Genomic DNA, 13,293 nt, shown 5'->3' with positions numbered 1-13,293 from the left:
TTAATATTTCGTAAAAAATTTTAATTAAATGATTTTTTATTTGAAATAAAATAAAATGTAATATATATATATATATATATATATATATATATATTGTATGTTATATACTGTATATATTTAATTAATACATACTATATATTGTATCATTAATTTGTAAATTTTTGTTTTTTATTTAAAATAAAATGCATTTTTATTTGAAATGAATAAAAAATATATATTGTATATTATATACTGTATTTATATATAAAATGCATATACAATTAATAAATACAAATAAAAATAGAATATATTACATGATCCTATGTGTCCTCTAGGTTCTTTTTTTGTAAAGCAACTAGTAGCTATTAATAATGCCTTTTTTAAATATAATATAATGGTCGAATATACAAACTAGCTGCTGCACACGAGCAACTGTAGTACACTATGTAGTTTAATGTAAGTAAAATGCTGCCCTCTAGTGGACAGCTCAACAAATCGCACAGTTTCTGACGTTTCACTGCGTGCAAAAAAAATGGTTTTGGTTTTTTAGTGTTTCAGAACTCAATTGTAATTGTAAAATATACTTAACTTAACTTAATAGTACTTAAGTACTCAACAAATATATTAGGCCGCCTGTCATAAAAATTGGGAGAGACGTGTTCAAATTGTTCTTATTTATTTGGCAAATGAACTGACACAAGTAGTTATTTTTCCACATTTAATAACAAAAGCACTCAGGAATAGCTATTTGCTAATTACAAATATTTTTACAGTGGCTCTGCCACACTTTCCCTGTACAAAAGTAATATCCCATTAAATGTAACTAAAAATGAGTACTGATATTTAACAATTAAAATGCATATGATACGATCATAAAATATATAAGAAAATTATATAAAGATTAATACAAAATTATATGCATAAAGCACATAAATATATAATACTTAAAATAAAATAGTAGCAAAACAAATATATTTCAAAATTGAACACAATTTTTGCACGAGCTGAAATGTTATTATCCAAGCGCGTCATAAAAAAAAATATTTTGACATTTTTGTATAATCAACATGAATGCAATGTCAACTGTGATCCGTCTGTGTGCTTATTTAACCAAAAATACACGTCAGACATCGAAGTCACGACTTTAGTGCAAATATGCTCAAGATGAACATTTAGCAATCGTTTGTTGACAGCTTCAAAAGTTGGAGACACTTTCCCATAAAATAACATGATGAAGCGTCTCCAAACTTCTGACCGGTAGTGTATGGATGTGGTGGGTGTTTCTAGTGTATTCCAAATTACCGTCCCAAGTCCCAAGTCCCAAGTCCCAAGTCCCTCCTCCTCACTGTGTTTGCACTTGTCAGGCTCACTATTGTGTTCCGTCTGGCGGGCGGGCCTGGCTGGTGGTCTTCATGTGAACTTGATGCTCAGGAAGTCATGCGGCCGGCTGTGATGCGAGGAGCATCAAGGGGCTTGTGTTGAAGCTTTGCGAGCCACTTGTCAGCGCCTCTCATGAAAGTGGCTCTTTTTTTTCCTCGGTGGCCTCTTTTTCATTAGCGGGGTCAGAGGTCCTCGCCAAAGGCTGGGCCTAAGTGGGTAGATGGGTGAGAAAAATGAGGGGAGGGACATTTTAGTAGCTCAAGAGCAGACATTATCGGATCAAACGTGTCATCAACGTTTTGCATGAACATGAAAGCATAAATCCTAATAGAGACGCTTGGCGATCCCTTCCTCTACCTTCTCTATCGGGAGCACAGACGCAGGAGTGAGTCGACCGCCATCCCCTTTCTTCTGTCTTCCCCTTCACCCCGGCCTCTTGCACATGAAAGGGGGCCGCGCAGGGCCAAAGGATGGCCAGTGGGGTGTGTGCTATGCGAGGGCCCCAGACCCAGACACAACACAACACACAGCTCCACAGGCCTCCACAGCTGGGCTGGAATGTGACCCGCTTCAGATTCTAAGGCCAGACGAGGCCCACTTTGTGTGTGTGTGTGTGTGTGTGTGTGTGTGTGTGTGTGTGTGTGTGTGTGAAAAAGAAAAGGCATCAACCTCAGACAGAACGTGAACTGCCTACATGATCAGCTTTAGCAGGAAAAACAGTCCAAGCATCACAAATGTCCTACAATCATCTTTATTTGTTGGTTCCACGTCCCAGCACACTACAGTTTCTATTCTTCTGCTTCTACTCGGCTTCATCGCTACATCTACTGCTCTGTGAGACATAAAAGACAAATAAATATGGAGATAATCCTGTATTGTAGACGATTCCGCTTGAGCGGAATCAAAGAGCTTATTGTTCCTGGAGCCTGGATCCTCCCAAAAGTCGCACAATTTGAGGTTCAGTCCAAAATCTACGTAAAGAAAGTCAAACAAAACTTAGAAGCTGAACGCCTGCACCTGCAACACCACGTTTCATTCATGCCAGCACTTAGACTTTGTTGTAGTTGTATTTGACAGGAGTGGACGTCTTTAGCTGCTGTGGGGGGGTGTTACAGTGTTACACACAATAAAGGTTACATGACGGGGGCTGCTTGACTCGGGAACAACTTGACTTGACTGCCTGTGGGACAAAACGGCTTTGAAACTAGAACAACTTGGAAGTCAACCAGAAATTTCATGTTTTCATTGTTGATTTTGCCCCCCCCCCCCCCCCCCCCCCCCGGTTTGATACAAAGGTAGCCCAAAGCTGAAAAGCCCAAAGCCCCAAAACTCAACAATCATTGTTGGCGTTCGGAGCGTTACGCAAGACAGGCGCAAAACTGCGTCATACTCACACAAATCTTGCAAGATTTTTTTGAAAGGTCACTCCACGCCCCCGTCCACACGGAAACGTCCCTGGGATTTTTTCAATTTTATTTCATGGCGGGTTGAAAAAAATTCACATCCACACTGCGTCGGATTAGTGAATAGAGTGGTCCCTCGTTTATCACGGGGTTAGGTTCCAAAAATATCCCGCGCTTGCTTTCTTTTGACGATGACGACAGCATGTCTGTTTTAAGGCTGCAAAAGCCCCCACCAGACACTTCATACTCTTCTCTCGGACCGGCATGAACATTTTCTCACATTTCTCTCTCTTTTAAACACTCTGAACGTTCAAAACATCTTTGAATTTGAATGATCAACTTCGAGGTTGGACACATAAGAAACGATGAACAGTGAAGGACAGTTCCTCTGAGCGTGCCCCTTCGTCCTGGTAGCGCTTTTGCATCTTTGTTCAAACTTATTGCTGTGTGGTCCTGATGCTGTTTTCCTCCTCCTTTTATGTCACCAACCCAAGATTCATTCCTTCTTTTACTGCCTAACTTCTACCTTCCTTCAGCAGGTCCACAAGTCCAACTTTTTGTGCGATGGTTAGCATCTTCCTCCGCCTTTTGGGTGCAGAAAGTGTCCTCGACATTGTGGGTTTTGTCGAGGAGAAAACTGCTAGTTGTTTGTTAGCGATCAAAAACAACGGGAGACACGGCATGGAGGGGATTGATTGACAATGTTCTACGGTCCCTCAGCCAATCAGGACACAGAACACAATGCATGCACAAAAAAAATCAGCGAAGCAGCGAGGCCGCAAAAGGTGAACCGCGAAGTAGCGACGAACGATTGTAGCTGCATCCAGACGGCAGACCTGCGTGTAGCGCCGTAAACGGACACACGAACGGAACCAAACTGTGGAAGAGGACGACATACGCAGTCCCTCGTCTTCCGCTTTCCAAGTCTCGTCTCGACTTACGACAAAGCGGAGTTCCTTGTGCGAGTCGTTTGGAGTACAAGACGAGTCATTAGGCGAATGACGACTGGGGTGAGTCACGTCAGTCGAAATATTCTGATATCACGCCCGAGCTCGCTTCTGGTCACGTGACGGCGACGGGTCGACGATGTCATCGATTGCCATTTGCTGGGTGCCGCCTGCTTGTCTACACGCAAACGACAAGCCGGCGTTTTCAGATTTTCCGTCTCTGGAAGTCGTTTTCAAAAATATCCCGTTTTAGGGCACCCAGAAGGCTGTTTCCGTGTGGGTGGGTGACGGGTGGAAACGTTAAAATACTTTGAACGGTGACTTGCAGCCTGAAAGTGTATGCATGTTTCAATAAATGAAACTTTAACCACAACCATTTGGACCTGAATAAGTTCCTGTGGGGCGAGCCCCTAAAAGATGAACGTTGGCCGTGGATTTTGCATTTCTTCCCTACAATGCAGGCCCAAAGGACTCATAATGACACCAGAACTGAAGAAGAAGCGTCGTTTGAGAGATTGCACGGCCCTTAGCCCGTAGCCCTTAATTACGGGGAATCGGGACACCACTGGATTCACGTGAACACGCAAAACCTCGGGCTAAAGGGGAAGAATTGGGATTAGCTCCTTGTTGACGTAAACGTTGCCCCCTCCCTGTGGGTTCATCTTCTTCTCTTGTGAATGGAACGCTGCCAGGTGGCGCCATCACTCTGCTAGAAAGAAAAAGATGGCTCTGATGAGAAAAAGCAGTGTGACATTTGGGGGTTTTTCCCTTCTTGGCGCAGTTTTTGACGGATGCAATTTATAGTCGGTAATTTTGCTGAGGAACTCGGAGGTACGGCTGTGTGCGATGTCGCCCTAGCGGGCGCCGGGGAACTCTTTCAAGAAACCGCAGCTTTTCTTGTGGGCAACCTCACGAAGCTTCCTGACCTTCCGTGCGCTGGAGGAGCTCACGAAGCCGTCCGGCTGCAGGACGGCCATCCCGTTGTGAACCTCCCCCATGATGATGAGCGGACTCTCGGCTGCGGTGATATTGGGGCAGGGGCAGTTCCAGTCCATGTTCAGTAGAGTCACCTCCAAGGGTTCTTTCCCAAAGAACTTGAGGCCCATCTTCTCATCCTTCAGGATCTCCTCCACCGTCACCAAAGCGTGACCCGACTCCTGCTCCTCGGTCAGCTCTGTGACCCGTCCTAGGATGACGAAGTCGCTCTTGCAGAAGCTGGTCACCATCTTTCCTCGAGGCTTACAGGCCTTGCAGTTGTGGTTCCTCGGAAAGGGGCACATGCCTTCGCAGGCCTCTTTGGACTCAAAGTTGTTTTCGTTGCCGCCGCAGCCCCCGTAGACAAAAGACTGACACTTCTTGAGGGCGTTGCTGTAGGCCCAGCGCTGCTCGTAGGCCTTGCAGGGCCCCTGGAGGCTGGGTAGGCTACAAGGAGCTGCCAGCTCGCCCCCACATGACAGCATGCAGACGTCGTAGGTGTCGAAATGGTTCTGGTTCTTGTTGCACTGACTGTAGGTGAAGGTGAAGCAGTTGTTCCTGCTTGATTCGTAGTACCAGCTCATGCTCTCTTCCCCGCAGTCGTCCGTGTCTGGACTTTTCAAGCACTCTGCAGGAGGGAAGGGCAGATGCGTGTCATTCCCCCCTGCTTGCTTCCCCTTAGCCTCTCTCCGGATTACCAACAAGGGAAAGTGCGACGACACACTTCCTCCCGCGTTTTTGGCCGTGCACGTATAGATTCCAGCATCCTGAAGCTGCGCGTTGTAGATGACCAGCTGGCCGATGTTGGTGACCACGACGTTCCCCCGCACGTGATTCGGTTTCATGACGACGTTGTCCTTGCCCTTCAGTTGCTTCTCCCAGGTGACTTCCGGATGCGGTTTCCCGGATACCTCGCACAGGAAGCTGGCCGTCTCTCCCACAAAAACCGCCTGCTGGGTGGGGCCGCTGTGTATGGCGGGGGGGTGGATGTCGGCCGGCAGGGTGGTCTGAAGAGCCGTGGTTGGATGGAGGGTGGTTTCCGCTGGGATTGGACTGGTGTTGGGCCAGGTCAGGTGGTACCTGTAGGTGGGTGGAACAGGAAGAGAGTTAATCAGCGTCCACCCTGATCACTATACTGTCTTGACAGGGGTGTCCAAAGTGCGGCCCCGGGGCCGTTTGGGGCCCGCGGCTGTTTGTTTTTTTATTGTCCTCGGCCAACATTCTAAAACTAAAAACATTAAAAAACAATATATCTAAAATAATACAATAAAAATAATAAAAACTAAAACAAGAAGCAAAATCTGCAGTCATTTTACAAGAATAAAGTCAAAATATGAAAAGAAAAAAGTTGGAAGCTAACAAGAACATTTGACAAGAATAACATCGTAATATTATGGGGGGAAATGATGCCTTTTTTATTTTCTTAAAGTCACAGCGTTATGAGAAACAAACAAAACAAAATAAAGTTGGAAAATTAGGTTGCGCAAAAAGTCATCATGTTATGAGAATGAAGTGAAAATGTTCTGGGAATGAAGTCAGAATTAGGAGAAGAACATTTCCTAGAAGAAAGTTCAAATAGTGTAAAATTAAAAAGAAAAAGAAATGGAACAAGGTAAAAAATAAGAAAAAAGTTGTATTGTAACGACAAAAAAAGTTGCAATTTTCGGAGGATGAACTCGTAATGTGATCAGGAGGGAAAATGATCTTGTTTTCGTAGCAAAAGGTTGAAATATGAAAGAAAAAATACTTATTTTTTTAAGTCGTACTGTGAGAACCAAGACGACATTGGGGAAAAAGATCTACTCTGATGGGAATAAAGTCATTACTGTACATTACGAGAGGAAAATGTACAAAGATTATTTAAGAAGAAAGCTGAAATATTTGGAAAATGTCAAATAAAAAAGAACAAACAAACAAACAAAAAAGAGCAAAGTCGATTCTCATCATGTGCTTTTTCATCCTGAAGTATACCGGATGTAACGTCCTAGCATAGCTGCGCTACAAAATGGCAAAGTGGCCCTCGCCGGGAAAAGTTTGGACACCCCTGTCCTACACGGATGTTTGTTTCCTTGGAGGACAAGACTACCTCGGCGAAGCGAAAGCAAAAGGGAAAGACTGAAAATACTTAACATGTTACCTGCAGGTGACCTCAGAGATAGAGACACCCTTGGAGCACGCCTCGGCGTCCATGTAACATTTGTTATAGTACGTCATCCCGTCAGAGGCGCACGTGAAGTGGGGTTCTCGCTCGCAGCGGTCCCGGCACTTGCAGACGGGCTGCCCGTCCCAGATGTCGCACTCGGAGCCTTGCTGGGAGCACATGAACTTGTCACAGGTGGCACCTTTGGGCATGCCGATGGGCCCCTTGTTGCCCTTGATGTCGATGTAGCGCGCGGCCACGCAGCTCTTGTTGCCGCACACGTTAGGGCAGCACTTCTCAAAGGTCTCGCAGTCCTAGAAGAGAGGGACATTTCTGCAATACATATCATATTGTGATGTTGAGGATGTTGACTACTGCTGTGGCAGGAGATCCTGATGAACAGCAAGACACTCCTGTCATTAGAGGATCTTTGGCTAATGTTTTTGCAATAGTTCCTTAAAAACAGCAGGGCGGTCCTGTCATATAGAAGATCTTTGACTTGTGCTTTTGTAGTACGTCTTTAACAAAACAGCAGAGCCCTCCTGTGGTATGGAGGATCTTTGAGTAGCTTTTTGTTTGCGGTATGGTCCATATAGAGGCTCTTCATTGCCAATGTTTTTATAGTAGTTCCTTAAAAGCAGCAGAGCACTCCTGTCATATAAAGGATCTTTGACTAGCGCTGTTGTAGTAGGTCCTCAAAAACAGCACAGCACTCCTGTCTTTGACTAGAATTTGTGAGGTTGGGCCTTAAAGATAGCAGAGCATTCCTGTCATATAGAGGATCTTTGAATAGCATTTTTTTAAATCTGATCCTTTAAAGCACTCCTGTCATCTCGAGCAGTGGTCTCCAACCTTTTTTGACCCACGGACCGGCTTGTGTTCCCACAAACCTCCCATGGACCACGGACGGGGCGGGGGGGTTTCGTAGATTATAGCGATCTAATGTATCTTATTTATGATGTATTGTGTAAAACTCAGACATGAATAACATCAAATTAAGAGCACAAAATGAATGCTGACCCACCATCCACCAGTTCAAGTTCCAGCCAAGTGTTTCCAGAGAGATGATGACATGGCTGTTTGACGTGTGGTAAAAGGCAGTGCTAGCATGAATTAACTTGAGACAAATGTGCACATTAGCATTAGCAAGTCATCAAAACTTACCTTCATGCATTCCCACATAGTATCAGCATTTGACACCAAATATGAGGTGAAAGAAAGATGGTACAAATACAGTAGTAGTCTATCTGTGCGGCATGAGATAAAGTTAGCACACCCACAATGGACATGCGTCAAGTGAGACGGATGTAACAGAGAGAATCCGGCCACTTTTCAAAATAAAACATTAAAAATAATGAAATAATGGAAATTATTTTTTCTTTCTGTGCGACCTGGTACCAAATGACCCGGGGGTTGGGGACCACTGATATAGAGGATCTTTGACTGGTGTTTTTGCAGTAGGGCCTTAAAAACAGCACAGTGCTCTTGTTGTATAGAGGATCTTTGAGTAGCATTTTTTTTTTTTTTTTGCACCACAGTTCTTAAAAACAGGAGCGCACCCCTGTCATATAGAACATCTTGGACTCATGGTTTTGTTGTAGGTCTTTCAAAACAGCAGTACACTCCTGTCATATAGAGGATCTTTGACTAGCATTTTTGCTGAAGGTTCTTACAAACAGCAGAGTGCTCCTGTTGTATGGGGGGGATCTTTGAGTAGCTTTTTTTGCAGTATGGTCCGTAAAAAAGCAAAGTGCTCCTGTCATATAGAGGATCTTTGACTCCTGTTTTTGCAGCATGGTCCTTAAAAACAGCAGTGCACTCATGTTGTGTAGACGATCTTTGAGTAGCATTTTTTTGCAGTATGGTCCATATAAGCAGCAGAGGGCTCTTGTAATATAGAGGATCTTTGAGTAGTGTTTTTGCATCGTGGTCTTTAAAAACAGCAGAGCACTCCTGTCACATAGAGGATCTTTGACTGGTGTGCACATATTGCTTCTGTTCTATTAGTCATGCGGTGAAATAAAAGTGTGAAGATATGGCGGCGCCTTGCATTGACATGTGAATCATTAGTACAAATATATACGAATGATTGTAGTTGGTACTTCAATACTTGTATACTACTACACTCACTTAGTACTCTGCCAACTACAAGTGTTGTGTTAGTAAGTCTAACCTTTGCAAAGAGTATTTTTCCAAGATAGAACCCACCTGGTCAGATTCACACTCTCTGATGCAGGTGCTCATGGCGTCCACCCACAGGTTGGGGTTGAGCTCATTGGGGCACAGACCTGCGTGAGAATAAACCACCTTGGCCACGGACATCGGCATGGATCTCACACTGTCCATGAAGAGCACCAGAGTGTAAAAATGTCCCACGAGAAACCAAATCCATCGGGGAAACAGCATCCACCACATAGCGTGCGACGCAGATGAAACCCTCGGAAGAAACGGAGAAGAAGAAGAAATCCCACCGGGGGGAAAAGCGGCATTCAAGTCGTGAAAGTGGTGTCAAAGTAGCAAGTGGGGGGGGGAAGGAGGAAGGAGAGGACTCGGAGTGGAGCAGCAGCGGGCAGAGACCAGACTGACTTACAGTTGACATCAACTTCATTCAAAAGCCGCTAACTTGCGGCGGACACGCTTGGCGCAGCCTTAACCCTTCGCGTGCAAAGCTGCTGCAAACAAGCACACACGCGACCAAACATTCCAACTCGTTTCTTTACGTTTAAAAATGTGCCTTTTGTGACTTGGAGAAAACACATTCTGGCACTTTACTGTAATCAACAGGGGACTCCGATTGCTAGTAGCAACCTTTTATTTCTACAATGTGCCGCGGGACAATAAAAAAACAAAAAATGCCATCACTTTGGACACCCCCGCATTAGGGGTGACCCAAATCCAAGACTGGATTTTTTCCCCTGACAATAAAAGACGGGATGTCTTACAATGGGGTCTAGATAGTTACACGAGTAAAACCCACACGTGGCACCAAACGACTTCTCCCCAAGTGAGGCAGAGCTTTTCTTCTTGTCACACACACGCCACAGAGACATGCTGTGGAAAACAACAGAGGAGGAGTTACGATGCTTCATTTGGTGGTTTTAATTGACTGCTGCATATGCAGTTGCCCATTTATTGTTGCAGAATAGCATTACGGTAACGGGATGCTTGACTTGCACTCTTTGAGGCCAGAGGATGGCAGCAAAAACACTTTTTTGAGACAGTAATAATCTGAAGTGGCTGTCTTGATGAACCTTTTGACTACGTATGGAGAAAATGACACATTGGAGCTGAATAATGAGCTATTTGGAACGCATGCTTATACTTTAAAGGGCTAGTTGGGATGTGTAGGCATGAGGTTGTATGACATCCCCACCAGCAGTGTAGTGCATCAACAGAGACTTACCTCCCACTTCATCCCGTGAGCCAAGTTCTGGTCAGATTTCGGTGATGAGGAATGTAGTTCCGGTTAGTTGGTGGGGCCACTTAAGTAAAGAGTGTGGCTTCCCAAAACGATATGCGTTCTAAAGAGTAACACATTTGCATCACAAAAATGCCTCTTTGAAAAATTCTGACCACGCAATCACTCGGCGTTACTTTCTCTCCCGTCGTATCACTGCACATCCGTTGTTGTGTATGTGTTCCACAGCGGATCAAGACGCCGTAGAGGTCTTCATCTGCACGTGTAAACACTGCAACACGTACACAACAATGGAAGCGCTGAGCAATTGTGAGGTCTGATTGTGAGGCATTTGTGTGATGCAAACGTATTACACATTTCAACGCATGCTGTTTGGAGAAGCCAAACTCTCTACTACTCCTACTTAAGGGGGGTCAGTCACTGTTCATGCACTACACTGCTGATGGGGATGTCGGACAACTTCATGTCAAAAACCCAAACTACACCTTCAGGGCCTTGCCTCGTTTATGTGCAGCTTTGGCATTCTGGGTTAGGTAGGCTTGTCTTTCAAAGCAAAAGGTAACCGGACCCCAGTGCAGGAGGCAGCATCGATATACTGTCCACGTGCACGTCCACGTAACTGGAAGAATGTCAGCTCAAGACTCCAAACCAATTTGAGACAAACAGAAGACAATTCCCACCACAAGCACTTACATGGGGTCAAATGTCATGAATGGTTTCATAAACACCAAAACAACACCAACAGCAAGATCATCCCTGTGGGCTTTTTTCAAATCAGGCTCTCAAGTCCAGGCTTTCAAAGCTTAAATGTAAGTGTAGCGTATTAACCCGAATATCCATCTATCCATCTTCTTCCGCCAAGGAGGGCATGTTGGAAAGTGGAATGCCAATTCAGGAGGAGCAGTGTGGCTTTCGTCCTGGCTGTGGAAATGTGGACCAACTCTGCGCTCTCGGCAGGGTCCTGGAGGGTGCATGGGCGTTTGCCCAACCAGTCCACGTGTTGTTGAAGGCATTCAACCATGTTCCTCAAGGAATCCTGTGGGGAGTACTCCGGGAGCATGCTGTACCGGACCACCCAATTCTGGCGGTTTGCTCCCTATCAGGCCGGTGTCAGAGTTCGGTCCACATTGCCAGCAACAAGTTTCCAGTGAGGGTTGGACTCCGTCAGGGCTGCCCTTTGTCACCGATTCTGTTCCTTACTTTTATGGACAGAATTTCTAGGCGCAAGCCGGGGCGTTGAGGGGGATCCGCTTTGGTGGCTGCAGGACTGGGTCTCCCCGGCTGTGATCTTCAGCTCTCACTGGATCAATTCGCAGCCAAGTGTGAAGCGGCTGGGATGAGAACCAGCACCTCCAAGTCCGAGTCTATGGTTTTCACCCGGAAAAGTGTGGAGTGGCATCTCCAGGTCGAGGATGAGATCCGACCCCAAGTGGAGGAGATGAAGTACTTTGGGGTCTTGTTCACAAGAGAGGGAAGGTTAGATGGCGAGATCGACAGACGGGTCGGTGCGTCATCTACAGTGATGCGGACTCTGCAGCGGTCCCTCGTGGTAAAGAGGGAGCTGAGCCCAACGGCAAAGCTCACGATTTACCAGTTGATCTACGTTCCTTCCCTCAGCTATGGTCACAAGCTTTGGGTAGTGACTGAAGGAACAAGGAGGAACTTGGGAGTAGAGCCGCTGCTCCTCCACATTGAGAGGAGCCAGATGAGGCGGTTTGTGCATCTGGTCAGGATGTCTCCCGAGGCAGATGTCCAGGGCTTGTCCGTCTCTCAAATGGCCTGAAAACACCTCGGAATTCGCCTGTAAGAGCTGGACGATGTAGCCGGGAAGAGGAAGTCTGGGTTTCCCTGCTTATGCTGCAGGCTAAGCGGAATTTTTTTCTAAAAAAAAAAACTTTGGAAAAAAGTTGTCTTATATTTGGTTCGATACGATTATAGGAGTCACAAGTGCAAGCAGATTGATGTCATTCTGTCAACTGCGGTGCTCTTCATGAGCCGATTCTACAAAGGGGTCCTGAGATCCAAATCACTTTGTCCCGGTGGCGTGCTTGTCTCTGAATTTGAATGGTGACACGGTCTGTGTTTCAGGAACACCAATGACCTCAATAAGCCGCTCTGCCTTGAGGGGAATACTAAAAGTCAACTTTGATTTGCATGCATGTGTGCTGTGGGTCCCTGCTGAGTCCAAAGAGGCCCAGTATGTTCCTGGTGGACCCTGTAGTCTCGGTCTGGCTCTGCAGGGAACTAACTATGCAAGTGAACAGACACATTTGATGCTATTACCTTACAATTCAACAGCTTACATACACAAAGACACACACACACGCGTACATGATGTTTTCAAGTGGAGGTCTTCTCACCCACTCGTCCCTTCTCCCACCCAACCCCAACCTTCACCTTCAAGACCCTGCATTCCCAGCATAGCCCACACTGGCCAGACAAATTGAAGAAAGGTATGTAGAGGGCACTTTCACTCTTCCCCATCACATATTTTGTCTGTAAACCTTGACTTTGACCTTCTACACGTGCGAGCCCTCACCAGCCATGCAACTCCTGTATACTTACATTCAATCAACATCACTTATCACTAATGCTAAGAAGTCATACATATTTCAAGAAAAACAAATGTGAAAAACAGTGACAAAGCCGATTATTAGTCTGAACTCTGCTCTTTTACCCCATCTTTGCTTTGTTTTTTTTGTGTTAATTTTCTAAATATTTCAACTTTTTCAAATAATCTTGGATAATTGTTTTTGTAATATTATAACTTTTTCCCCAACCTAGTTTTCCCCAAAAATACAACTTTGTTTTTCATAATATTGACTTTAGAAAAAAGAACATCTATTTTCTTGAGTATTTCAACTCTATGCTACTAAAAGGACATTATTTTTACTCAGAACATTACCAGTTTATTCTCGTAAAATGGTGACTTTTTTTCTCTTAATATTTTGACTTTATGTTCATAAAATTACAGTTATTTTTTCCATTTCTGCTGTTTTTATTTATTTATTTAATTTCAGCTTTCTTCTTGTACATTGTCTTCTTGTAATT

The 13,293-nt window shown here is 44.9% G+C and overlaps 1 protein-coding gene across 2 annotated transcripts; it reads right to left on the bottom strand.

Annotated features, from left to right (window-relative positions):
- Window positions 1-2,663: 2,663 nt before the first annotated feature.
- wfikkn2a (info WAP, follistatin/kazal, immunoglobulin, kunitz and netrin domain containing 2a) lies at window positions 2,664-9,370 on the bottom strand. Of its 2 annotated transcripts, XM_054758534.1 has the most exons (4): window positions 7,989-8,937; window positions 7,849-7,900; window positions 6,822-7,138; window positions 2,664-5,764 (listed from the first exon to the last, which is right to left on the bottom strand). In XM_054758534.1, the coding sequence occupies exons 2-4, from the start codon at window positions 7,849-7,851 to the stop codon at window positions 4,564-4,566; spliced, it is 1,521 nt and encodes a 506-aa protein (XP_054614509.1). In that variant the 5' UTR covers window positions 7,852-7,900; window positions 7,989-8,937; the 3' UTR covers window positions 2,664-4,563. The 2 variants fall into 2 exon arrangements, with proteins under 2 accessions (XP_054614509.1, XP_054614507.1); XM_054758532.1 differs by lacking the exons at window positions 7,849-7,900; window positions 7,989-8,937 and adding an exon at window positions 9,033-9,370.
- Window positions 9,371-13,293: the final 3,923 nt, after the last annotated feature.

Source organism: Dunckerocampus dactyliophorus, chromosome 18 (assembly GCF_027744805.1).
Source record: "Dunckerocampus dactyliophorus isolate RoL2022-P2 chromosome 18, RoL_Ddac_1.1, whole genome shotgun sequence".
Taxonomy (NCBI): Eukaryota; Metazoa; Chordata; class Actinopteri; order Syngnathiformes; family Syngnathidae; genus Dunckerocampus; species Dunckerocampus dactyliophorus.
Note: the sequence above shows the minus strand (reverse complement) of the source record. Positions and strands in the feature narration are given on the sequence as shown.